The following is a 27,703-nucleotide window of genomic DNA, read 5'->3' as shown; positions in this document are numbered from 1 at the left end:
ATGTACATCAGCACACAGTCCTGTACTGTGTACACAGTCTCTTGGGAAGGGATTGTAGCTCAATAGTAGCATGACAGCACATGTGCTTTACATGCAGACAGGTCAGATTCAATCTCCAACATGGAAAAACTGCCCATGTACCTAGATCACTGCTGCTAGTTAGTGTCAACAGTACCAGTTTAGGTAGACCAATGGTTTGACCTTGGTGTAAGGCAGTATCTTATGTTCCTTTTATGTCACTGGCAAAAATGTTGTATAAAGTGTTTAAGTTCAGAGTACTAAATGCATGCTTAAGTACGCACCAATGTTTGGCCAAGGAATCTAAAATTCCAGGCTTATCCCTTTCTTAGAACAGAAAATATAAATCTTGCTGTCAGACTGTGTTGTACAAGTGATTAATTCCCTTGGATTGTGATTCTAAGCCCACTCACTTGAAAGTAAATTCTGTGAAAGGAAACACCAGCATTTCAAAGTAGGAGTGAAATAATGCGTGACAAGTGGTTTGGTGCTTATCTAATCCTTTCTCATTAACATAATTTCATACTGTTATTGTACACAATATTCATACAAGCAATATATTTTGCTTCAGTTTTAACAAAGCAACAGCGGACTATGCAGCAGCTATTGAAGAATTTATTAAACAAGAACGCAAGCCTCCCATTCCACAATTGCCTTTTACTGTAAGTTTCTAATCTACTGTAAGATATAATACTCTGCTTATAACATTGGAGTGTTTTCTTAGAGTAGTACAGCACAGTCTTTGTTATTCAGGCTTAGTGACTATGTAGTGACCCCTTGAACACAACCTAATCTCCAGACTCCTCCCTTGCTTTCTTCTTTTGTAGGAAAACCATGCAACAGGCCTGCTTTAGAAATCTTGCCAAGCTGTTATATCTAAACTTTGCAAGTAAACAAGCTAATAAACTAGCACCCCTATAGAGCCTATATTTTGGAGGCAAGTTTTAATAAAAACACATAATCCCCAGATGTTTTTAGTATGTCTGAGACATAAAAGGGTGTGGCAACTTTGTGGGGAGAACAGTGTCACTGCCACCACTATTTCTGAAGAGATTCTTTGGTCTGAAAACTCACAGCAGGGAAACTCTGTACGTTCTCCTTTCCTGTTTGGTTCTCATTCTAAAAAAATGCTTGTGTCTCTTTGTAGAACAATACTGCCAGAATGAGTCGCACTGCTTCAGACCTGAAAAATAGCTTAGAACATTACAACATTTTCAGTTGTTGAGCAGCTGTAGCAGAACACTGGTAGCCTCTGGCTTAGGCCGTTACTCACCTAGATGCAGAAGATTATTTAACTAAGGCAGAGTCCTATAAAAAAATCCATAGAAGTTTAGTGTTTTGAATAGAAAATTGTATCAATAGTGTTGCTCATTCTTGTACATTTATTTCAAGAAGAATATTAAGCTTTAAAAGTCTAGCATTACAGTCCCCGTAAGATGGGTCTTTGGTAGAACCTACTAACTGTGATTGCAGGCCCATCAAGAGTGAAAGAGGAACCGTTACTGATAACCATTAGTGGGTAGCAATGGAAGCAGGTAGTTTCTCAGGCAGCCTGGTGTGATCATATAGTCACTGAGTACTACTAAACCGCAGTGATAGCAGCAGCCTACTCCTGCATTGGATCTAACCCAGGGCCAGGCAGCAAGTTCACACTAGCATGGTACTGATGGAAATAACTCCCCCCACCATCTGAAAACTGCATTCGTCACACCAATGAACCGTCTTACTGGTCACCACTGCAAATAACAACAACAACAACAACAACTTTTTTGATATTAATTTTGTTGTGGTTTTTCAACAGATGAACAGTGAGCAGAAACAAATAAGAGTAAGTGAAGCATTTAAGTATCTATGGGGGGGGAAGCAAAGCTCTTGTATGATTCTAACAGTAAAATGCTGGCTAAAAGTATGTATATGAGGAATTAGGAGTCATTTCAGTGTAGACAGTATGAATTTGTTGAACTTGGTATGTAAACATGAATATCCTCATTTTTTGGTTAAAAATGTTACATATTGTGGAATTCTTGAGTAATTTATAGAAGCTCCAAACTTTTATTAAACTTACTTGAAAACCATATTCCTGGTCTGGGTGGCCACAAAAAGTTCAGAAATCATATTTTTATTATGTTCTAATATTACATTTTTAAATGGTGTCTACTTGCTTTTTAAAACTGAATAAGATCAAATATTCCTGTTCTTGTGGAAAAAATCTCCTGACAAGTGTTGTTTCTTTACCTAACTGATAAGAAAATTACTAGTGACATTCCTTATTGTACTTTACTGATCATGCTTAATTCTTCCCTTTGTGTTAGATCATTTCTGCACCACTTGTTATCCAGGAAATTGAATGTAGCATGCTAGTCATACTAAACCTATGTTCTTTCTTTAATCCCAGGAGTACAAATACTGGGAGGGGCTCCATTTATTCCTGGAAGGTAGCTTCCAGAAGATGGTGATGGCAGACTACTGCCCTGTCCCACGGCAGTGGACTTATGAAGGATTCCAAGTACCATTTTGTCCCCAGAGCTTTTAACGTCTATGTGAAACTGGTGGATGAAATTATCTACCATTCTGTCATCAGTATTCTGATTACACTAATTTATCCCTTTCAGAAGACCTTAGGGAGGGGTGGAAAATCTGAACCATGGACTGGTGACAGTGAGGGAATGTTTAGGTAAACGAATTTAATCCAGATAAAATGAAAATACATGTAATTGTAACTTTTTCATGGGTAGGTATACAAACTGTGTTGGATAGGATTGCATTGTCTATTAAAATTAGTAGTCAGGGAGTACCCCTCTTGGATGCACATCTTAATTTGGTGAGAGGGGTTGAGAGTGTCAGAGAAGCCAAGAGCAATGGCACGAGGAGGCCAGATTCTTTCAACTAGTCTGGCCTCCTAGCAGGATCATGCAAGGTAGAATGGCAAAGCTAAGATAAATAAAATAAGACAGAATAAAATGCATCCACCCTCTTAAGGAGTAATGTTCACATAAGCAGAAGAGAATGGATATCTCTAATGGTGATGGAGGTAGAGAAATTCCTGAAGGACAGTTATTGGGCAGCAGTCGTTATTAAAGGTGAAGGATTTCACAGAGACCCTGTGAAGGATGTATCCTTTTTGAATTGACCCACTGGGTATTGGATGGGGTAAAAATACCCAAACAAATCAGCAATCCTGGGGGAGGATCTTTTATGGAAAACAGCAGCAAAGCTCAAGTTAACTCTGATTAGTATTGTGCAGAAGAAGGCAATGTAAATCACTTAGAAACATAGAAACAGAGTGAGTCAGAAGGGGTCTTCCGGGTCATCTAGTCTGACCTCCGGCACCAGCCAGCTCCACTCACGACATGCCCACCATGTGCATGCCCAGCCTATCTTTGAACACCCTCACCAATGGGGCCTCAACGACCTCTCGTGGAAGCCCATTCCATACCCTTGGGGTCCTAACTTAATCTTTCTTACCTTGAAAACCCTAAGATGAAACACTCAGACATGAAAGAAGAGGAATATACTATCTGACCTCTATGGCAGGCCAAATAAATGGTCATGGCAGGCTGGATCTAGCCCACAGGCCATAGTTTGAGGACCCATGGACTAAACTAACAGGGAGATAAAATGCTCACAAGGAGATCATTTTCTCAGAGTGAGTCCAAAACAATCTCCTTGCGAACAAGCCGGTGCTTCACAGTGTGCATGCCTATGCATGCCCCCCCAACCCGTGCCCCCGCCTGCACCACCTTGGTGGCCTGCACCCATCTCCGGCACCTTTCAGCTGGCCTCCTGTTGAGAAAGTTTGAGGACCCCGTTAGTCTTTACACAGAATATATCAAAAGGAAAGCTGGATTAGGACCAGAGAAAGAAGGAATGAAAATAGATGGAAGATACATGAATAATTCCAGATATGCTAATAATACTAGCAGAAAGCAGCAATGACTTGAAATGACTCCTGATGAAATTGATAGAAGAAAGTGCAAACATAGGACTGAACATTAAGAAACAAAATCCATGTCTATGGAAGAATTATTCAACTTTCATGTCAACAATGAAGAAATTGAAATTGTAAAGGATTTTGCATATTGTGGCTCAATCATCAATTCAAACAGATGGCAGGCAAAAAATAAAATAGAAGAAGACTGAGATTTGGAAAGGTAGCAGTGAAAGAACTAGAAAAGATAATCAAGTGTAAGGATATTTCATTGGTGACCAATACCAAGATCATCCACACTATTGTACTCCTATTCACTGTATGGGTGTGAAAGCTGGACAGTGAAGAAAATTGATGCATTCAAAACAGTGCTGGAGGAGAGCTTTGCAAATATCCCGGATCAATAGAAGAACAAAGATGTGTGTCCCAGATCTAATCAAGCCAGCATTTTCCATTGAAGTAAACATTGCAAAACTGAAGCTTTTGTAATTTGAACACATCATGAGAAGACAGTTTGTTAGAAGTCAAAGAAAGAAAAGAAAGACCAATTATGAGATAAACCAATTCCATAAAGGAAGCCACAGCCTTGAATTTATAAGAGCTGAGCAAATCTGTCAGGGACAGTACTTTTGGGAAGACATTCATTCATAGGGTCACTGTAAGTTGGAGACTCCTTAAGGCCTGTGACAAGTCTGGGAATGCTCCTGTACCTGGCGCTATGTATGTAGGAGTATTTGTAGGCAGAGAGCTTCCTGGCGCTAATGGTCAGAAGACATTGTACAACTGTCCTGCCTTCCCTTCTGTAAAATTTTTGTTTGCATATGTGTGTGGTAGGACAAAGAAGCAGTGAAACAACATGATGCACTACAAATTGAAGATGACATCAGCTAGTCCTCCCATAAAATGAGGCAACGTGATTACACAATAAAAAGCCTTAACTGGAAGCATCTTTTGAATGCTTTTTACCACATTTGTCCGGTGAAACACTGGCCTGGCCATAGTGAGCCTAGAATGTAAAGCATTTTACTTGAGTCTGTACTTGGAAAGCATCCAAGAAATTTCAACTCATCCAAAATACCACAGCTGACTATTGTCTTGTACTGGCTGGATGCAGCATATTACTCCAGCTATATTTTCATAGATTACCTACTTCTTTACATGATTCATTTAAGAAACTGGGTTTGAACTGTTAAAATCATATATGACTTGTGCCCAGATCTCATTGAACACTACCTTTTTCCTGATATTATCCTCACCCTTGTGTCTGTGCACTTGAATCAAGGGGAGAGGCTTACTTTAGGGTTCCTTGCTATTTGTAGTACCGCAGGTGAACATCAGGAGCAAGGTCTTAATAGTTGTAGTGAGCATACTATAGAACTCTTTGCATTAAGAAGCCTACCTTGTCCAAAGTTAAGCTTGTTCTGTTGTCAGATTAAGGTCACAATTCCATGCATGTTTAAATACAAGAAAATTACTACAATTACTAGCATTCTTCAGCCCACTGGCTCACGTGCTAGTGGTAGGAGATGTAGGACTTTTATTCATGTATTTGATTGTACATGATTGTACCTAAGATGTGGCTTTTCCCATAGACGGTTGGTACAGTTTGACTTGGTTCAACTTGGTTTATTTTTCTACTGTTGTGCTGAAAGTTTTGCTTGACTTCTAATTTTTGTTATTACAAAATTGTTGTTTTGTATGTTATTGTTTGTTAACATACGTTAACAATATGCTATTGTTATTGTTTTTGTTGTATGTTATTGTTATTTTGCTGTTCTGTCATTATTCCTGCAATTAGCTTGGTTGAATTTATTACTATTTTGCTAGCTTTGTTGGTTTTTCTTTTGAAATAAGTGGAATAGACATTTAAAAATACATAAAAGTGCAAACAATAGTAATGAAGAGTGTCTAGACTTGTGGGTCCCAAGTTATGCAGGCTAGCCATTTTTGCAACTTTGTGACTAGGTTGTGAAAACTATTGTCCAACAGTATTTACTTGTTCTTTTCTTTTTTTGCTAAGACAGTTTTCTTGGTAATCACCATTCTCTACTGATTCAGTGCCATCTTTAGTTGATTATGTTCCTCTTCATACAGCATAGGGGACATAACCTGTTTTGTAGCACCTGTACAAAAACAATACATTTTACAGTTGAGAATTACTGTTCTGTAGTTGATATTTTACTATTATTTTAACATATTAAATGTATTTAATTTATATTCCATTACTGATGCTGTTCGTCCATCGTTTTCGATGAGGACCTTGACATCTAACGGGTTGTGAGTTGTCCACGGTGTGTCCGCAGGTGGCTGATAAGGCCAATACGGGCATGGAGTGTTCTGCCACATGTCAGGCAGACATGTGTGGGCACCACTGTTGCAAAGTTTGCAACCCTGGCTTTACGTAGTGTTTGCTTCTCTTGTGCTGTGGTTGTCCTTCTGGCTTCAGAAGTTTGGCAGCCTTGGTGGATCAGTGTGCGCCATGTTGATCGGTCTTGTGCCAGGGTCTCCCAGGAGGTGGTGTCGATAACCAGGGACTTGAGAGAGGCTTTCAGCGTGTATTTGTATCGCTTCTTTTGTTCCCCATGCGATCGCTTTCCTTGAGACAGCTCACCATAGAAGAGCTGTTACTCTTCCATTACTGGATTTAATATGAATACCAAAACTGGCTAAAAAGCATTTGACTAGTTTCCTGTAAAAGTTTCTGGCCAGGATAAATTAAATTTACTACAAGAACTCATGCCTTTGTCATTTGAACAATGGAAAATCTCATGTTTGGTCTTCTCTAACTTGGCTTGCGGTGTCATTTCAGACCAACTATCTCTTTATGAAGAAATGTGTTGAAAGTAACCCAGTGGTGCCCATTCAGCAAGAGTGGTTAATTTCCATGCTCACTTTGGTACCTCAGAATCTAATGGAAGGCAAAGAGAGAGAGAAACTGGTGGAAGAGCTTTTAACTGAGGTAACAAATGATTATGAAATGAGCATGAAGAGATATATGGGTAAGTTGCACTAGTAGTCCTACCTTATACTAGGTTATATTTTATATCATGCCTTCACTGATAATGCAAACTGTCCCTTAGCAATTTATTTTCTCATATATAAACCAAATGTATTTGGCTTTCCACTATATAAATTCTTGTTTTAACAGTTAGGAAAAATTACATTGATACTTGTAAATATCAAATCTTTGTGATATTTCCTAATTATTCTAATTTTGTTAAAACATGCTAATATATTGTTTATATTCTTAAGAGTGGTTAGCATTTATATAGGACTTTATATATATTAACTCATCAATAAACCAGCCCTATAAGAAAGGGCAGCATTGTAATCATAGTTAGTTTAGTGTTTGGGGGCTGAGAAATCATGACTTGCCTGCTTATGGTTTTTCTAGAGGCATTGGATAGCTGCTACTGTGCTGGATAGGGCCTAATGAGCCGGGCTATATTTAACGTCTTTATTTCTCTGACAACCTAGCTAGCTGGATGGTTGAAACAAGAAATGAATTCAAGCTGAACCTCAGCCTCTACACTGCACCATATTCTGGCACATGTCAATATAAGTTTTCAGAAAGAAAATAAATGTTAACAATTGGTTATTAAAATTATGAAACTTTAGAAAGAGCTAATTGGAAATAAATGAATTAAATTAAAATAGATATATTTTATGCTAATATGCAGTATATAATCCATTTCCCATGAACACTTTTGGAGGAACTAAAAATTTGAGCAATCCTATTCATATGGGAAATAATAAAAAAGAGCTTTTTAAGTACTTATTTTAAGTAATCTTTCCCAATTTATAATATTGTCACACCTTCCAAATATGTTTTAGTGCGAAGTGTTCTTGTCAAGCCTGATGTAAAATTGCTTGAGTATGAGAAAGAGGGACCTTTGCCAGTAGAACCTGTGTGAGTATACTACTGAACCTCTGTCAATACACACTGTTGGATCTAATCAACCCTGTTGATAATACACACAGTAGGAAGCAGCCTGGTCATTTCTGTTTGCTTGTGGCTATTATATGAATGAACATTAACTAATCTGGTCCAGAGCTAATAGTAAACCATAGTTTAGGAATGTGTCCTTGAGCTTGTTCTTTTTCATGGTCCATGTGCATCACACACACGGGCTCTGTTCTTGCATGAGGCCTGTTGGGAAGATTTCCAAGTTAGACTTGTTCTGGCAGGATCCCCTCCTCTCTCTCTCCCAGTATATCTTAGAGGGGCTCCCACCATTATTCCCAGTTCTTTTCTGACTGCCACTGTGGGTGCCTCAGCTTTCCTCTGTGCATGGTCTTTGTATTCTCCTTTGACTTTCCTTGATCTTTATTGCATTCTCTTTCTTGACTTGTTCATTAGCTCTGTTCTTTCACTTTTTTGTTTAGAAAACCCTACTTTATCCCTAGCTTTCTAAAAAAAATAATCTTACAACCCTGTACTCTTATTGTCACCTCTTTTTCAGTCTATCCCTTTGTCTTGCTCTATTTTTCTTCTCTTTCCCAATGGCACTCGAGGTGTCCTTTAGGAAGTGTTTCCACTGTGGAGATTACCTAACTCCCATGGGCACTGTGTGGAAGCCTGCATGCCCTGCCAGGCTTTCACTGGGCAGGCTGAGAAAAACTGGGGTAGCTCTGGGCCAAACTTTGGAACTGTGCTCTTCTGACTGTTGACTCGGCTGTAGCAGCATCACCTGTGCACCCTTTCTACATTTCAGGCCACTCCATCTTCCTGCCACCGATTGGCAGCTGTGGGGGCTCCATCACCCGTTCCATCTGTGGTTTCTATGTCTTGGTGCATAGACAAGGCCACTGTGTGAAAAGCTGCCAAGAAGCCCAAAAAGGTGGCTGAGATGCAGAAGGCCAAACACAGGAAGCAGCCTAGTCACCATTCTCCACCAGCATTTGTCTGTGACTGTGCTGGTGTATGCACTGGTCCTGACAACACCGCAGACCATTCCAGCAGTGGAACCAGAGGGAATGCAGTCCTTTTCTGAAGTGGGAGATCAAATTCTCACCACCACACACTCTGACCCGCCCCCATATGTCATATCACCTTTGAGAGTGCTGTTCTCCTTGCAGCAGGAGCAACTGTGTACTATGCCACCCACAGGTTTAGCCACTGACTCTTTGCCACCTTGGACCACAGGCTACTCAGTCATGTCATCTTGCATTTCCAGCCATCAGCTGAGGGAGGAGTAGCCCTGATCTGACTTGGAGGCTTATTGGATGCTGCCACTGCTTCAGCTATACTACCATGGCTACGAAAAGGGGAAAGGCCCTGTCAGCCCCTAGTTCCTTTAGTGGGAAGCCCTGGTCTACCAACCTGAGGAATGCAGGCTGCCTGTTCCAGCACCTCAGCTGCCCACCCCACCTAGTGTGCCTACCTCACCTTACTATCCTGCCAGGAATCTCTATCATCGGTCCTGGAGCACTACACATCCAACTCCAGTTCAGCCCTATTTGATGACCTGCTCACCTCATCACCAGACAACATCATCACAGCCCAGGAACTGGGATTCCCCCTTCAAAAATGTAGGCCTGTTCTCCAAGCTTATCCTCCAGATGGTGATGTCACAGGGACAGGGGACACAGGAGCTTGCCAAACCAGCAGTGTATGCATTCTTTGACACCCCTCTGGATGGAGGACTCCATACCAGTGTCCATTCTGTTCCTTCCAACACTCCTCACATCCATGAAGGAATCATGGAAGGCATTCGCACAACTGCAACCAACATCATGGCACTTGGAGAGCATGTACCGCATCCAGGAGCAGGAAATCACCCTTTTACTACAAACTCCATGACTGTATTTGGTGAATGTTGAGTCAGCACAGGGTTAGTTGCAGAAGGAACGCTTGGCTGAGAGGGGCACTGAGCGGAATCGATGGTGATGCAGGTCTATTCATTGGTGGCACTGGGATTGTGCATCTCCAACCATGAGACCACCATAGGATGCTAGCAGCTCTTCCTGTGGGAGAAGATGGGGATCCTTGTAGAGTACCTTCTGTAGGGTATGCAGGGACCTGGCCAGGGTGTGTCAATTGGAGGCCTTCCATCTCTCCAGGCACTAGATAAACACCACCTGCCACCACATTGACTATGACACCAAGACCCTCATTGGTGTAGTGGCAATCTGGTGCCATGCCTAGCTTTGGACCTCTCCCAAGTGGTTCACTCCAGGATTGAAGAACTGCTGTTCAACAGGGACAACACCTGCACAGACAACAGGCTGGACTCCATGCACATTCCACCAGGGCAAAGGCGAGGTCTGAGGTGCTGCACAACAGCATCCCACTGTGGGATCTCTGCAGAGTGGAGATGTGATCCACTCCATTGACCTTCATCTGGCATTACTGGCTTGATGTCCATGCCAGGCAGGATTGCTCCTTTGTCTGAGCGGTTCTGTCAGTGATCCTCCATTGATGACACCTGCCCCTCTCATCTCAGGGTATGATCACTAGTCACCTATATGAGTGATGCACAGAGAGCATGAAAAAGAAAATAAGGTTCTTATCTGTAACTGCCATTCTTTGAGTGGTCACCTGTGCATTCACACAATCCACTCATCAACCTAATGTTGGTATCAACAGCTTGGTTCTTTATTTTCCTTCAGTTTTGTGACTGGATGGTACAGGTTGGCCACTTATTGGACTTCCCCAAGGTTCCAAGGCCACAATGTTGGTCTCAAGAGAACGGGGGGAAATGGCAGGAGCCCCTCCTAAATTTTTATTTATTTATTTATTTACAGTGTTTCTACCCCGTCCTTTTCAAATGTACCAGGACAACTTACAACATAATAATCAATTACAATAAATAAAATAAAAAGCAAAATAAAATTACATAACAAACATAAGCTGTGTCTGAGAATAATTAGATTAAAATTAGTTAAATATTTAAATATTGAGCAAATAAAAAGGTTTTTGCCTGTGGCAAAATGAATATAACATTGGCACCAGGAATGTGGTTCTCAAAGTTTCTCCCAAATGGAGGCCAGTCTTCAGGATGGAAAAGGTCTAGACACACAGGACATACTCTTTCTATATCATTTGCAGGACAATGCTTATGTCTATATTATGTATCATTTCATGTTGCATAAGGCCCACAAAAATCTGCTGAAATAAATGGAATGACTGTATTCAAAAACATGGTAGTACTCCCATTCCTTTATTAGAGAGTTGTACTGGACATGCTAAAAAGAAGAAATGCCTTGGCTGCAAGTTGGCAGAAATTTAAAGGGATAGCACTTGTGCTTGAATTGGTACCAGGATTGCTGGAAACTTCAAAGTACAGCTTATTCCTTTTAAACTGGAAGTGTTTTATTGGTAGAACATTATTCAATGTGAACATGTGTGTGTGTGTGTATGAGAAAATTCAACTTCTATCATTTGAATTATTACATTTATTTAATATTTAATATTAAATTATTAGGATTATCATTGAATCCTCACTAATAAAATCAAATAAAACTTATGCAGCAAGAAAAGTGTGCCCTCAGTAACTTTATGGAGCAATCACAAGCTGTGGTCACTTCTGAGATGGCAGAACTCAAATACTGGCTGAAGTGTATGAATCCCTGGCCTAAACAGCGGATTCAGGCTTCAAGTCTTCCTCACTGTGTTCTCCAGAATACTTTCCCCTTCAAACTGGATGCTTAGAAAAGACAGAATCCTGAGAAGAGTTTTAGGATGCTGGGAGTTTTAGGACATGCATAAGATTGCATCATATGTAAGGAGCAGCATTTTTTCCAAAGTGGAAAAATTGAAGTCTTAAAACTGTTTAGATTTTTAAGGTGGGGAAGTATTTCTGTGATCAGTTAATCAAAGGCATTAAGTTTCTTGTATGTGTTTCTGCCTAATAGCTTCATTTTATTTATTTTACCAGAGGATTAGACTTTTCCAGGCCTTGGCATAAAAGCTTTGTACAAGCAAGAAAACAGATTTTTGAAAATTTACATATTCTCCATCCAACTCTAAGAATTTTACTTGATATCGGTTACAAAACCTTCTCCAAGTTACTTATAGTAGATTTGTCAAGTTTCAGGTAACGTGTGTTTTTGAATTAATATTCTAAATACAAATGTGTTTGTAATTTGATTAGGCACACCATTTTATTATATTGCTTTATGTTGAACCACTTAACAATGTAAACCTATGTATGTTCATTCAGAAGCAGTTGCCACTTTGCTTGATGGTGCTTACTCACAGGAAAGTGCACATAGGGCTGCACCCTAATGTGTAGTTCTATGTATGTTTAGATGAAAACAAGGTTGGAGCATGCTGAGAGTTGTAGGCCTTGTTTATGTCTAAACATGCATAGGATTGCTCCTCTGATTGTCACAGTGAGAGAACAATGCTCTGTGTTTACTTCTAAGTAATATCCATGGAATTACTGAAACGTACTCCTTAGTAAATAAATTGAGCCTAATTTCTTAACATTCTAGATACAGGGCAACCTCAATGAGTTATTTCTTATGATATGTTATTACTATTATTAACTTATATACTAAAGGTGAACTCATTGTCCGAGTGTGGCTACTTATGTACGTAAAACAGCATCATTCACACCCAAAAGGGAGGTAGCAGAAGGCATGGGAAACTCTAAGATTTGCAGATATACAAAATAACTAGGACAATATCCTGAAAAAGAGGTGATCTCAAAATAGCCCAGTAAGTATATTTGCATCAGGGCAACTGACCCTGGCCATAAGGCACAGTGGCCTGGTGGTTGTGCAAACAACCCAGGGCAAGTCCTTATGAGTTGTTAGCCCTCCTTTCCCCTTAGCCCTCCCTTCCCCCTCAGTTCTTCTGTGGGTATGCTATCGGATACTATGGAAGGAATGAAATATTTCATTTCTCCCTGCTGCCACCACCAGCCACCTCAGGCTCACTGCAGCTTTTGCCTTTTAAACCTTTTTTTTAGCCAACTTGGCTTACCCACCATGGGCTTGGCCATTGGGTTTGGATGACACAACAACCCTTCATGAGCACAACAATCCCTAGAACAAGCTAGTTGGGCTTCTCTGTCTCTCTGAACCCTGGAAAAATCAGACTGGGATCACACAACATGACCAAATATTACATGTAGCAACCAATGTTGAATTGTTGTGTCAGTGTGTCACACAACCCAGTCAAAGAAGACTGAGCATGCCAAGTGGACACAGAATACTTGCTGTTGGTAGAAAGAAGTTATAACCTGGAGAGAAAGGAAGGTAATCTGGAAGAGGGTATTACTGATTGACTGAAATCTTTCAGAACACTTTACACTGTAACATTTTGTTGCTGGTGTCACTGGTTTTTCTATGATTCTTTTTTTGGTAACAAATATGCCTAATATTCCTGAACGTTGTTTTCTTCAAATAACATATGGGCTTGCTAGCCAAATGCATAAATATTATACTGCAAGCCTTCTTTATACCTGATTGCATTTTATAGGCCATATAATTGGCTTTGTTAATACACTTCATTGTTCAGATCACTGTTATTCTTTTGGTAGGTCAAGAGGCCCACTTGAATGTGAAACACTTCAGAATGATGTGTCTATAAGCTGCTTAAAAACTGAAGAAACAATATTAAACACATGGTATCCAAGGGTTATCAATCTTTTCACCAGAAAAGAGGCACTGGAGGGTGTAAAGCCCGACAAAGTTGATTCTTTCTACAATTGTGTGGCTACACTTATGTCTAACCAGGTAAAGCTTGTTTATTTCACTGATGGTCAAATACTTGGCCTATTCAGAGTCTCAAGTGTGCACCACCAATATAATTTTGAAGTTGCCCTTTGTTGAAATGTATTAGAAAGCTCTTGTGGAAGAAACAGGAACTTGTGTGTGTGTCGGAAACTTTGTACCTGGAAGTTCTGATTTCTCAAGTGGATTTTTTTTAAGGAAATAAGAACCTTGTGTATTGGACAGTATAAAAATGAATAAAATAAATAAGATTTAAAAAATTATGACATTGTCCTCCAAAGACTAATTAATGTTATTTAAAAAATTTAGTATTACTAATAGTTGGATATATGTATTATTCAACTATAATATTTAGAAACAGTTATGAATATTTTCTTTATATGCATCAAAATTTTATTTCATTTGTTCCATTAATTTTCCAGCAGATAGGCAGGCTATAAATGGTTTAAATTAATAAATAAAATGTTGCAGCAATGAGAGCTGAGAAGCAGGCATAACTTACAAGCTGCATACCAAAGGGAGAGGGAACATGGTTCCATTGCTCCATATGGCTAGGGATATGTGGAGAAGGTGATGGAAGAGATTCTGTATTCTATGTCACCATTTTATGCTGGTTCTGACTCAGTATGGTGCAATTTGAGCCATCTCACAAACTTCTGTTTCTAAATGGGCTGCAATTTACATATTACAAAAATATTAAATAAATTTGTGTAAAAGCACAAAAAAACGTGGTTCTAACAAAATTTGCATAAAATTGGCCAATTTGCACAAATTGGCGTGGAAAAGCACCTGGCTTCTGTGTTATTTTCAGTAATTGCTAAAAGTTCATGTGCTTCTCCTGTCCCAGTTTGTGGAAATTGGCCAATTTTATGCAAATTTTGCTGGAACCACATACTTTTCAGGGGCTGATTTGTGCAAAATGCACAAAATACCATGATTTGTGCGCATTGTGTACATTTACACAAATTGCACAATTTGCGCACATTTCCTTCCTGTGGAAAAATAATTGACTTGGCCTGCATCTGATTTCTGCAACAAGTGAGAAGGTAGGTCACCCATGCTAGAATTCCCAGCATCAGCACATCACTACTTACGGTCATTTTTTTCAGCAGGCATAGCAACAGACACAAGTATAGTAAACATGACTTCAGTAGTTCATGCTTTAAAATGTAATACTTTATAACAAATTTCAGCGTGTACATTTTTATATAATTAAAATTCTACAAATTAGTTAGGAATTATGTTAGGCAGGCAGATTTTAAGCCTGAGGTTGTAGAAAATGTTCCTGCTATTAATAACAGATGTATGTCAGTATATAAGGATTTGCTGTGCAAGAAAATAGACATATTTTACAAAAGCTATCTGTGATCTTTTTTCAGCTCAAGGAATTATTGAAAAGAACAGTTGAAGCATATGTAAAACTATTTGATTTTGATGACCAAAGATGGCTGCCTTTGTTTAAGATGGAGTTGACTTTTGATGATGAGAAAATGGACTTTTATCCAAACTTTCAAGATCTGGAGGATGCTATTTTGTTGATAGTCATTTTGCTTTCACAAACTCTGCAGGTTCAGTTCAGCTTGTTATTATTTGATACATTGTTTAAGAATGGTAGATGCTCAATAACTTGTACATCAGTCCTAGTAAGGTCCAATATACTTGAATTAAATTTCAACGTTTGTGCAGATCATCCCAAATCTTACAACACATTTCAACCAAGCATATCTCATCCTATGGAAATCAGTAGGATTTGCCTTCACTTAATTGTTATAATCTATGCTAGGTATGTAGAAGACTACAGATACTCAGTGTTACTCACCCTGGTTTAGGGATATGAAAATATCCATTGCTTAGATAGTGGAGCTAGTAATCAGGAAAGAGTTTGGTCAAAAATATCTGTTGCTGGCCAGGCTGCATTTAAGGGAAATTAGTTCTGTGAATTTGTTGCAGAAAGCAGCTATGCACAATGCTGATTGGATGGCTCCTGTGGTATCAAAGATACTTCTGTTTAAAGCCATTCTGAGACTTTGACTGGGTTCTCATGACAACCCATATCCAAACCTACACTAGTTTTCCCATTGTGGTTGAATGTGGGCAGCAAGCCTCCCCAAGAACCCAGGGGTTGTTCTGTTGATGATTAGTTACGGTCTCCAAACCTGGCCAATGGAATAGGGGAAATTAACTGTAAAGCTAATTTTGGCAGACCTTTGCCACCCTTGCAACTTTTGTCAAGCACTTGTGGGCAACCATCACTAGTTTTTGTGCTCCTGATCGCAATGTTGAGCCATTTTGGACTTGCTGCAGCCCTTTTCCCCTTCTGTTTATTAGTCTTTTTCAGGAGATTGAAAACTCTGGGTCCTTGTATAAAGTGTTTTGACAATACACTGGATGTTTTTGACATGCCCATCCCAGTCAAAAAACTCCATTATCCAATCTTTTCTTTTAAAGGGACCCAAAACTTTGACAGCTAGCTTAACAATTCTGCAAGTTTTTCTTTTAAGAATTATGCAGCTTGAATAATTTGTTTTAAAAAAGGGTTTGCAAAGCACAAGCAAGGTGCCGCTGGGACACACTGACGAGACTGCTTGTAGTTGTCAAAACAAGCATTAAGAAAGCTGGCTTGACAGCCCAGCTTTTGTGACCTCCTCACAAAAAAGGTTAAAGGAAAAGAATTTGCCAGTTCAAGTATGAAATGCAACAAATAAATTCAACAAGCTTGTGAGCAATGCTTAAAGAATACATCCATCTAAAGCATGGGGAAGGTGTAGCAAACTCTATTAACATGTGAACTGCTGTTAAACACATATGTTGAATGTATTACAAAGGCAGGGTGAAGCTGGGTTCTCCCTGTGGGAATTTTAAGTTATATTTGTAAGCTACAGTAAGAGTGCCATTTGAGGTGCAGTTTGTGCATGGAGCTCATCTGCCTGGACTTTCCCATTAATTTCATGAATAGGGCTGCACTCCATTAAAAAGAATACGGTCATCACCTTCAATATGTTTTTCTCTCCTCCTCCTCCTCCTCCTCCTCCTTTCTTCGTATAAGAGGAGCATTTGTAATGTGACATATATACAGCATACAGACATTGTGGGGTATATCAGTATTTTGGATTCCAGTGTACATTTTTTCTAGGTACTTCAGTGACTATAACAGCATTTAATAAAACTAATAAATTTTAATGCTCCTCCAACTTTATGGAATTTTACATTAAGTAGTGTACTCCAAAAACAAACAAATGACCATCAGTAATTTTATAGACTTAAAAATGTGAAAATAATTTAAACATTCAAACATGTCAACATTTATAAAATTAAAAAGTTTAACAATCCTTACATTTAAAATGATGCACATGTGTGATTCATTTCAATATAAAATATCATTTTCATTCATTGGTATTTTATAATCAAACATTTCATATTTTAAAAATTGTTTAGAGATACATTTTAAATCTATGAAAATTTTAATATTTAACATTTTTAAATCTGCAAATCTATAAACTAGATGCATTACTTGTGGCCATTCATTTGCTTTTGGGGTATTGTATCAACTATGTATTAGTGTATTTATGTAATACATTTCAGAGTTACTTCTGTTATGTATGGAATGTCCATGTTGAATGTTATTTGATAGTCATTAGGAACTCATAGGGCATCAAATATAGTGACATTAGTCAAAAAGTAAGAGCTGTAATTAGTGAAGGAAGAACATCTATAATCTACATAAAGATACAACATCATGATTATGAGCTCCTAGTATGTGACTGTAATAAATAAACTGGTTAGGAACACTTGGGTGAGCAGATTCTAGGATTCTGGAGGCCAGGCCCTTGCTGACCCTACTGAGAGTGATGCAGTCAAATTTTCCACTAAAGGAAGGGTTTAAAGCAAGCATAAGGAGCATATTAATTTATTTATCTATACAAAGTAAGCTAAAAGTTCAACCAAGTATTTATTTTTATTATGAATTTACAATAAGAAGTCCGACAAATGTAAACATAGCTATGTATTATGAAATTATTACTTTAAAAATTCTGGGTAACTCTTGTATGTGTTTTGAATAGAATGTCCAGACAATACATTCTTGGTTAGGAGGTGCAAGCACTGTTACACATATCGACACTGAACTTCCTGAGCATGTGATATCATGGGCATCATCAGTACTGAGGACAGCAATTCATGAGAATCTGAAAGGTGCAAAAGCACATTTTGATTCTTATGGTAAGTGTTTTATGATGGGGTTGTTCAAGATAATGTTTTTAAATCAACACTGTGAAGGAAATTACACTGGTATATGTTTGTTCTGATGTCTTGCAGTGGAGCGTTATGGCTGGCTAGTAGATGGTGCTGCAGATGACCGTATTAAAAAATTTATTGCTGAGGAACATAGTTTCGATGAATATACCGAGGTAATTTTCAGGTGTAATTTATAGCTAATCCATCTGCCAATATAAATAAAATGTCTTGGCTGCTCTTGGAATCCAACACCTATCCTTCATTCTGAGCTTGATGTAATTGTGTTAAAGAGCAGTGCAGTTTCTACAGCAGGGGTCTCAAACTCAACTTACCTGGGGGCCGCTGGAGTCTGTGTGAGGCTGGGCTGCATCAAGTATTCCAGCACCGTGGTGGTGGTGGGCCGCTCATCCCACGGCCGGCCCGGGTGCCGCCGGCGCTTTGAAGGCCGCAGGGCCCCTCCCCCGTGCCCCGCCCCTCCCGGCAATTGGCCCGCGGGCCGCGAGTTTGAGACCCCTGTTCTACAGGCAGTCACTGTGGTTTATTGTGTCATCTGAGGGTTGTTGGTGCAGTTATCAAATGACATATGGGCTATTTTGGGGCTATCGGTAATATGTTAACCACAGCACCATTCATGCTTTCCAGGTTTGGGTACACAATAAGCCATAAATAAGCAATGGTTGGCTGAGGTAATCATGAAATCAGGTCACAATGTTCTCCTTTCATGCTTTGGTAATCTGGGTACTTTGAACTATGTGTGCATTAAACTTTGTTTGTTTGTTTATTATTTCAATGTATATGCCACTACATTAACCCATACTTGGACTCTCTGAGTGGCTTACGAGCAATTAAAACAACATAAGATTGAAAAAATCTGTGATACTAGAACATTAACCAAACATCAAAATTTATAAAGAAATATAATCCACAAATTAAAATCATTGCATTAAAAACTTTTAGATGAACAATTTGAAATTAAAATTGAACTATAAGCCAAGAATATGGTTTAATTAAAATCAAAATAACAAATACAATCAGCTATTAAAATAGCCAGAGAAAAGATATGTCTTCGCCTGGTGCAAAAATGATAACAATAATGGCGCCAAGCACACCTCTCTGGGGGGCCTATTCCAGAGGTGGGGTGCAACCACCAAGAAGTTCCTTCTTCTAGCTGCCATTCCCCTCAGCTTCCTGGGAGATGGCTCTGTAAGAAGGTTCTTCTTCTTGGCTTGATCTTAGTGGATGGATAGGGACATAATTGGACCTTCTGGTACTCAGGGCCCAAGCCATTTAGGGTTTTATATGTAAGTTCTGTTCTGTTTAGTCGCAAAGCCATGTCCAACCCACCACAACCCCATGGACAACATTCTTCCAGGCTCTTCTGTCCTCCACCATTGAGTCCACCTAAGCCCACACCCAGTGCCCCAGTGATCCCATCTAGCCACCTCAGTGCAAACACTTTAAACTGGGCCCAGTCTTCCACTGGTAGTCAGTGTAAATGATACAAAACTGGTGTAATATGGGTCCTTTAACTAGTTCTTGTTACAAGTTTTGTGGCCCTATTTTGAATCATTTGGTGTGTCCAGACTGTCTTCAAGGCCAGCCTCACATAGAGCACATTGCAGTAGTCCAATGGGAGTGTTGCCAGGTTGTGCATGACTGTCTAAGCTTTGTGTGTCAATATAGGGCCATAGTTGATAAATTAGCTTCAGTGGAAGGAAGATGCTCCTGGCCACTGAGTTTGCTTGGGATTCAAATGAGAGTTTTGGATCCAGGAGCACTCCCAAGCTGTGAACTCTGTCCTTTAGAGGAAGCAAGACCCAATCTAGTACAGGGTATAGGCCATTCAACCCATCCAACTGGCCACCCACCAAAAGTACTTCCATCTTGTCTGGATTAGTTTCCAGTTTAAATTTATTGGCCTTCATCCAACCTGTTGTTGAGCTCAAGCACCAGTTCAGGATGAACACCACCTCACCTGGATCTGATGTAAAGTAGAAGTAGAACTGAGATCGCAGCCCAAACCTCTGGATGACCTCTCCTAGAAGTTTCATGTAGATGTTGTAGAGCATGGAGGATAGTATAGACCCCTGTGGAACACCATGTCCTAGCAACCATGGGGCAGAGCATCCCCAGCACCACCTTCTTGTCTTGGTCAACCAGGTAGGAGCAGAACCACTGCAAAGCAGTGCTTCCAACACACAACCTGGCCAGCCTGTTAACCTGTTCTAACACCTGGTCTATAGTTGGTAACCACCCCTTGGTCCTGGTTCTTTTAGGAGTGGTCTTATCATAGCCTCCTTTAAGGACCACTCACTCTCTTAATGAAGTATTGCCAACATCCTGGGCCCAGGTATGAATTCCCTCCTCAGCTTTTCCAAGAAACCATGAGGGGTAAGGGCTTCAGCAGGAGTGCCAGCCATATCAACTGGATAATTCCCCAGAACGCTTTGCAGAGGGGGAAAGTGACCAAAAATCCAAACCTGACCAGGAACTGGTTCAACTATGACAAAGGGGCTAGAATTAAGCCTTCCGCATCCAAACCACCTGTCCTCTCAAAAAAACCAGGCTGTTTTCACATGTTGGGTCAATGACATGATGAGACCGCCCTATGGTCATCATGGGAGCCTGAAGTCCTGAGCCACCCCAGATAAGGCAGCCTGGGCATTGAAATTGACATACCTCAGAACAGGTGTCCAGGGACGTCCTCAAGACCAGGTGCAAGGCTGTCTCTCTCAGTCTAGACATGGAGACTGCTGGGCAGCAAAATAGGTGGTACAGCAGCAGAATCCCTAATATGTCTCAGGAACTCAACACATAGTACAGACACTCAAGACCTGTTGCTAAAGAGACAGGAAGCCTGAAGGAGGAGATAAAATCCTTATAGACGATGGTGATCCCCCATCCCATGCCCTCCATATGATGTTGGTGCTGAACTAAGTATCCAAGTGGGCATTTAGTTTCAGTAATACATGCCATCCTTAATCAAATGTGGAGGAAGGAGACCTTACTATGAACCAACCTGGCATTTAATAACAAAACCACCAAACCTGAGGGCCACCAAGTTAGCAGCTCATCGTAGTGTCCATTTTAAACGGTCTTAATCTGGATTAATATCAGTAATTTAATTCAAATGAAATCAATTGCCCTGTGCATGAGTAAGTTCCATTACATTCTTGTGGGACCTATTCTTATGTAAAACCTGTTCCTGGATATAGGTTTGAGCCCTATTCAGGCATGCAAATATTTTAAAGATAGCAGCTTAAATTAACAAATATAATTTTGTTTTTTAAGTTTATAGATGAATTTTTGAACCTTTCAAAGGAAATAATGAGCTTGCCCATGGTAGCTCATTTCCCAATGGTGCGTTTAGACTGTGAAGATTTGAAGCAAGGTTTGGGTGAAAAAGCAAAAAGATTTGCAAATAAATTATTGAATGTAATAGTATTTAATCACACGGAAGAAAATAAAAAGTGAGTACATTTCTTGCTATACACCATCTTATGCTACAGTAAGATACTGCCATGTGCATAGCATTATTAATTTATCTCTTTTTAGTTTTAGTCTTTTCTGGAAGTTCTTTGCTGCACACTGAGAGCCTGGTCCTAAGCAGGTCCTAACAGTGCTGTACACAATGACATTGGCTGCCTTGTTCTTCACTGGTCACTTAATGTCTTTAGTTTAGCATGAAGTGGTAACCTTGCCCCTGCACTGGAATAAGCAGTTGCTGGAACTGCAGTATCAGTTCTAGGTCAAATGCTTTACCCTATGCAGCAGACTATGCAAAAATCTTTTGTGGAAGAGAACAGGGAGTCAAGGCTTAGAATCATACCCTACAGCTCGTGGAAGTTTCCCTCTGCCCAGGCATGATTTATACTGAAGTAGTTATCATTTGTGATGCAGTATTGTGCCTGTGTGTGTGTTTTTAAAATATAGTTGCTACTATGGGGCACATGCTGCAATGGACACAGCTCAGTATTTACTGTGTTTATAACAGTAGTGCACAGTGTTGCTGTGGGAGGAGGAGTATGAATGGTAACACGAGTTTTATTATTTGAGTCTATAGTATGAGCACACCCAACAAGTCATGGCACAGTGCTGCTGTTGTGGGAGAAGTAGGAGGTCATGCTGCTGTTTCAAGCTGCTCTTTCAGAAAGGCTGGTAACTGCATCCCTACCTTTGCAGCTGTGTAGAAATGCATGTTTTAAAATACATCCTGTTATTTATAGCTCTACACTCTGGAGGTGTACAGTGGAAATCTGGAAATACTGGATTTCTTGATTTCAGATCTTACCAAAAATCCAGGCAAGAGAAGTGAAGAAAGGGGGGGAGGGAAAGAAAGGTTCTCTTTTGGAGGTAGCTTAGCATAACAAATCCTATTGAATGATCCATTTCACACACAACGAACACACCATGGTTTGTTACCCATGGGTTGTTTGGTAGTGTGCAGTAACAAATCAGCATGTTGGCTTCTGGCCACTCATTTCCTGTTACTTTCCTAAATAACCCAAGGGCAACCTACCCTGGGTTGTTCTTTGTGACATCCGGACCCGGAACTCCACATTGTTGAAAGAGAAACAACCCATTGTTTTAACCCAAGAAGAAACTACGGATTGTTTCTCCTTCTACAACCCAAAATTCTGGATTTGGATTTCAGAGACGAGCCCAGGGATGGGGCAGAAGTGAGTAGGGGACTGCCAAAGAACCCATGATTAACAAATTGTGGGTTGCCTGTTGACTGTAAACCAAGTCCACCTGTTCCTAGGGAGAATAGTTGATAACCCATTGTGTTCCAAGCATAATTCAAAGTGCTGCTTTATCATTTAAAGCCCCAATTGATTGGGGGTCATTGTTACCTGAAGGAATGCCTCCCTCATGTTGTCTGAGCTGTAGCATTTGCCCAGGAATTCTCTCACCTGTTAAGCCCATGTGCTTTGTTTTTATGAAGCTAGCAAAGTCAATTTTTATTTGGTCTTCCAGAGACTAGAAATCCCTGTTTTATTCTTCCTATAGATTTGTAGTATTAATAAGGATGGTTCTCTTTGGTTTGGGGAGTGTTACTGTAGCCCTGCATTGAAATAATTGTACTTTATGGTGTTTTAACTAGTCTTATTGTAAAAAGAATTGTTAGCTTTCCTAGGAAATATGGTGTAAAATCCAGTCATGTCACTCTGATAACTGAAGGCATCTTCTCATCAAGCAGATTCCCCTTCCACCCAGCTCCCTTTCACAGCCCCACCCCCAATCTTCAGGTATTTGGGGCACCCTATGGACCAGATTTTGGGAGCACATAGGGAGCTACAGGGGGAAAAGAGGATGGGGAATGCCCCTGGTATCAGTGGAAGTCTTATTATGCAACACTGGATTTCATCCATGGAAAATAATATCTATGGCTCTGAATAAACAAAGTAGGGTTGTAATCCTATGTACATTTCCTTGGAGGTAAGTTCTATTAAATACAACTTACTTCTGATTGCACAATAAGCCTCTTAGACTTTGCCTTAAATATGCAACACCTATAATGACACTAAGATATAATTATGTTTAGGATTTGCAATGAATTTGAAACCATTAAAGAACGTGCCTTAAAAATTCCTGAAACAACAGAAGAAATGATGGAAAGTATAGTCTACATAGATAAGGCTAAAACTATAGGCATCCAGAAGCTGTATGAAAGGATTAAGGTAAATGTTATGTTAGATGGGTATTTTAACTAAATACACAATGGGAAATGGAATTTTGACTGGTTCAGCTGATTGGCTTTTACTATGCTGGAAGACAGAACATGCAAAAATTAACATCTGTTTATTGCAGAATATTCCCAGGGACAGGTGATATAACATTTTTAATGACTTTCAGTTTGTTCATGCTTCGGGCCTTTAACAACATAGCTTTCTCGGGCCAATCAGTTTCAAATTTTATTCTCAGCTGCATTTCATTTTACATGAGAAAATGAAGGAACATTGTAGAGATGTTCCCCTGACTGGATTAGCTGACTTTTATTTCTCATTGTTGGCAGTTCTTATCCATCATAATATTCACCTCTCCTCAAGTTCTCTTTATGTGCTTTCTTTTGCCATCCTTCTATTTTTCAGAAGCATTTCACTCTGTATTTCACTCCGACACATCACAGGGCTTTTTTGTATGAAGCTTTGAACCTGCCACTTCACTGAGACTTTTCAGCAATAGACTTCAAGATACTTTGCAGGATTAAGAATTTCAAACATGTTTTCCTCAGGATTTTTTTCTCTGTTTTTCTATATTTTCCATTATACAAACACTGGGTTGTGCTGTAATATAATGGAATTGCCCCCCCCCCACGCAGAATTTTATTCAACCATTCACAGAAAGTAATCCCTCTCCACAAAATGCTATAAAGGTTACAAAGCACAGGAGAGGCTCAGGTAGAAGAAGTTGCTATGTGACACCATTGTGATGTGGTGGTTAGAGTGTTGGATTGGGGACTTGGGTCCAGGTTCTAGTCCCCAATTATGCAGTAGGTGGCATTGGGCCAGTCACAGCCATTCAACCTAACACGTCTCACAGGCTTGCTGTGAGGATAATAATGGAATGAAGGAGAACTAAATAAGCTACCTCATTCCTCACAAGAGGAAAAAAAACTTGCAAGAAAAAATATATAAATGAATCATCAACAACAGCCACATACTACTGTGAATAAGGAATCATAAATGTATAATAAATTCCTTGTGTAGAAAGGCTTTATGTTGCTGTACAATCAGCCACAGTTCACCAGCTGCTGAACACAGTTCTAATCTTTCACTTCCTAAGCCTTGGTTAACCCTACCATATATAGGCTGATTGTATATAAATGTACACCCAATTATACCAATTGTATACTCATTTACCTGGGAGTGATTCCTGTTCAAGTCAGTGGGGCTTAATTTTGATCAGAAATGTATAGTTTTGCACTGTTAATCATATCCAGTTATTCAACTCATTAATTCATAATAAATACATGTAGAACAGTGGGACTGAAGCAGAGTAAGTGGGTTAGAACCTGTCCTACTTATGGGAGAACTGCCTTTGTAACAGATTTTAAAATGTTTGCTGTGTTAAATTCAAATATTGTTGTCAAGTTGTCTCTATAACTACTCTACAAATGACCACCCTCCAAAATACCCTATCTGACAGCCCTGCTTAGCTCTCATAAACTCAAGGCTGTAGCTTCCATTATGGAATCAGTCCATCTCATAGTTGGGCTTCCCCTTCTTCTGCCATCAAAATTCCATAGCATCATTGTCTTCTTCAGTGAGTTTTGCCTCCTTACGATGTGCCTGAAGTACAATAGACTCAGTTTCAACATTTTGGTTTCCAGGAAAAGTTCTGGTTTGATTTGATCTGGGATCCACTTAAAGTGTGTCTGTGTGTGCTTGGGGGGTGGGTCCAGGGTATTCACAAATCTCTTCTCCAGGACTATATTTTAAATGCATCAATTTCTCCTGTCTTAAAAAAAGTCCTTTTAATTGAAACGACAACCTAGTTAGAGTTGGAGGGCAGATAAAGATAATATAAAAACAAAGGGAAGCATATCACTGTAAAACTAAGAGACATGTCAACTTCATGTGTGATTATGAGGTATGGTACAGTTTTACTTTAATCCCAGTGAATGATGCAACACGATGGAACTGATTAAAGAAGCAGGGCATAACTCAGTGACAAAGCACATGCTTTACGGGTTCAATCCCTAGCATTTCCAAATAGTATGATTTTAAGTATGATTTGAACTATACATTTCAAAATTAAGCCCCACTGAATTGAACAGGAATCACTCCCAGGTAAATGAGTATACAATTGGTATAAATGGGTATCTATTTGCATACAATCAGCCTATATATGGTAGAGTTAACATGCACATATAACGCTACTTCTACTGAGTCAAATCAATGGTCCTTCTAGTCTATGCCCCACATTCTGTGGTTTGTCAAAGTCTCAGGAAGATGTCTTTCTCAACCCCGCTACTTCAAATCATGAAGCTCCAGCAGTAATAACTGTGACATTCCATTTCCTTTGGATGAATGATTTCTGGAGACTTAATAGTGTCCCGTCTTCATTTCCTTTTTTGTAAATACATACGCACAGAGCACAAGTGAGGAGGGGAATAAACTCCCTATGAGGAAGCATATTTTCTAAGCTGCTTCACCTCCAGCAAATTCACTGCCCATCTGACCTCCAAATTCTAAACTGCTAACTGCAAGCTCCTGATACTGACAATTTGTCACTAATTTCATACCTGTTGCTAGAATGACCTGCCCCTTCAGAGAACATCTACAGCCATTTAAGAAGGTTGAGGCTCTTCTGTGTCAATTCTTGACTCCCATCTGGAGGCACTTAAAGTGAAACTATAGCAGTAAACCCATTTACAGCAACAAGATAGCCAACTTGCAGTGTATAAACATTTTCTGTCTGGAATTGTCTACAGAGACATGAGAAATGAATCTAATCTCCCCTCACCCCTCCCAATGAAGAACAAGTCAAACAGACGATCCCATGGTTATTTGAACATGGGGTCTTTTCTGACCTACTTTGAAGCACTGCCGGGTCTCGTACTGGTTGTTCAGTTCTTATCCTGTGGTAAGACGAATGGGGAAAGAGCATGTAGACAGGCCTGAGATCTAATTCCGCTATTTATTCAGTGACGGTCTTGGATGATAGAGAACATCAGTACAGACACTAAGGAATGGGGAATCCTGTTTTTAATTAGTTTTTAATTCTCTGATTAAATAACTTATTTCTAATTCTAAATAATCCCTTTTATAGGAATGCCAGCAGAGAATGAATTACCTTCTAGATGTTTATTTATTTGACTCAGAAGACTTGGCGCTGAATGCAACTGTTCTGTTATGGCCTCAGAATATTAATCCTATCTTTGATGAAAATGATGAGGTATGTATATACATTTTTACTTTAATAGCTACAGTGTTTGAGAAATGTTTGAATTATGGAGTCAGCTTTAAAGAACTTACGAAATTTGCTATTAGTCCGGTTTAACATTACAGGTAAACTGAGGGCCTACGAGGTCTTTTGTTTCAGTGCAAGGTCACTCCTTGTGAGAGAATGATGTGACAAACATTGATCACCATAGATGTGTGCTGTTAACATCTCTCCCTTACAGATTATTGAAATGTCTAAACGTAAAGGGGAAAATGACTTATTGGCCAAACGTGAGAAACTGATACTGGAAATAGAAAGACAAACTCGCCGTATGTTTGAATTCACAGAATATTCTGATTTGGATCGAATGCAACAGGTCTGTGTTATGGGGTATAAAATGGTTTTGTGATTTGCAGAACCAATACATACATTTTTAATATGATGAATGAAGTGATGATGTTTTGGCAGAGAACAAATGGTTAAATGACTATTTGGTGTACTGATTAAATTAAGCAGTTTATTGCTACTCATCAAGCTATCATAGAATTACTTGGCTGCTTGACTGGTGACACTAAAGCTTAGCACATGATGTTAATAGACATGATGGGGCAGCCACAGCCAGCAAGATCAGGTGGTTGTGGTTAGGGTTGCAGCCAAAGTTATATCCGTGGCATCTGTACAAAGTGCAGAATATTACTAAGGGATGCAATAAGCAGTATCTTGCAACTATATTCCATGAAGTCATTGCAATAGCAATGGGTGCCTATCAGGAAGAAGATTTTCATTCTCCCACTGATGAAATTGCAGCTTGAATGCTAGGGATATGCCAGGAATATGATGCCATTCCAAAGAAGTATAGCTTCAACATGTTGGCCCTTTGTGGTCAATAAGAAACTAGTGTATATATTTGCTAACAAACTGACTATACAAAAAGGCCCTTAAGCTGCAATC

The 27,703-nt window shown here is 39.6% G+C and overlaps 1 protein-coding gene across 1 annotated transcript in view; it reads left to right on the top strand.

Moving 5' to 3' along the window:
• Positions 1-1,819: 1,819 nt before the first annotated feature.
• The window catches only part of DNAH12 (dynein axonemal heavy chain 12), a 113,017-nt gene continuing 87,133 nt past the window's right edge, over positions 1,820-27,703 (top strand). Inside the window, exons 1-12 of the mRNA XM_044451206.1 lie at positions 1,820-1,846; positions 6,756-6,945; positions 7,781-7,856; positions 11,827-11,985; positions 13,438-13,633; positions 15,010-15,198; positions 17,692-17,848; positions 17,945-18,036; positions 21,155-21,333; positions 23,409-23,544; positions 26,639-26,764; positions 26,994-27,128. Of these exons, the coding sequence (XP_044307141.1) occupies positions 1,820-1,846; positions 6,756-6,945; positions 7,781-7,856; positions 11,827-11,985; positions 13,438-13,633; positions 15,010-15,198; positions 17,692-17,848; positions 17,945-18,036; positions 21,155-21,333; positions 23,409-23,544; positions 26,639-26,764; positions 26,994-27,128 (1,662 nt within the window). The remainder of the gene's footprint in view (positions 1,847-6,755; positions 6,946-7,780; positions 7,857-11,826; positions 11,986-13,437; positions 13,634-15,009; positions 15,199-17,691; positions 17,849-17,944; positions 18,037-21,154; positions 21,334-23,408; positions 23,545-26,638; positions 26,765-26,993; positions 27,129-27,703) is intronic.

This window comes from Varanus komodoensis, unplaced genomic scaffold (assembly GCF_004798865.1).
Source record: "Varanus komodoensis strain SLA01 unplaced genomic scaffold, ASM479886v1 scaffold6_2, whole genome shotgun sequence".
Taxonomy (NCBI): Eukaryota; Metazoa; Chordata; class Lepidosauria; order Squamata; family Varanidae; genus Varanus; species Varanus komodoensis.
Note: the sequence above shows the minus strand (reverse complement) of the source record. Positions and strands in the feature narration are given on the sequence as shown.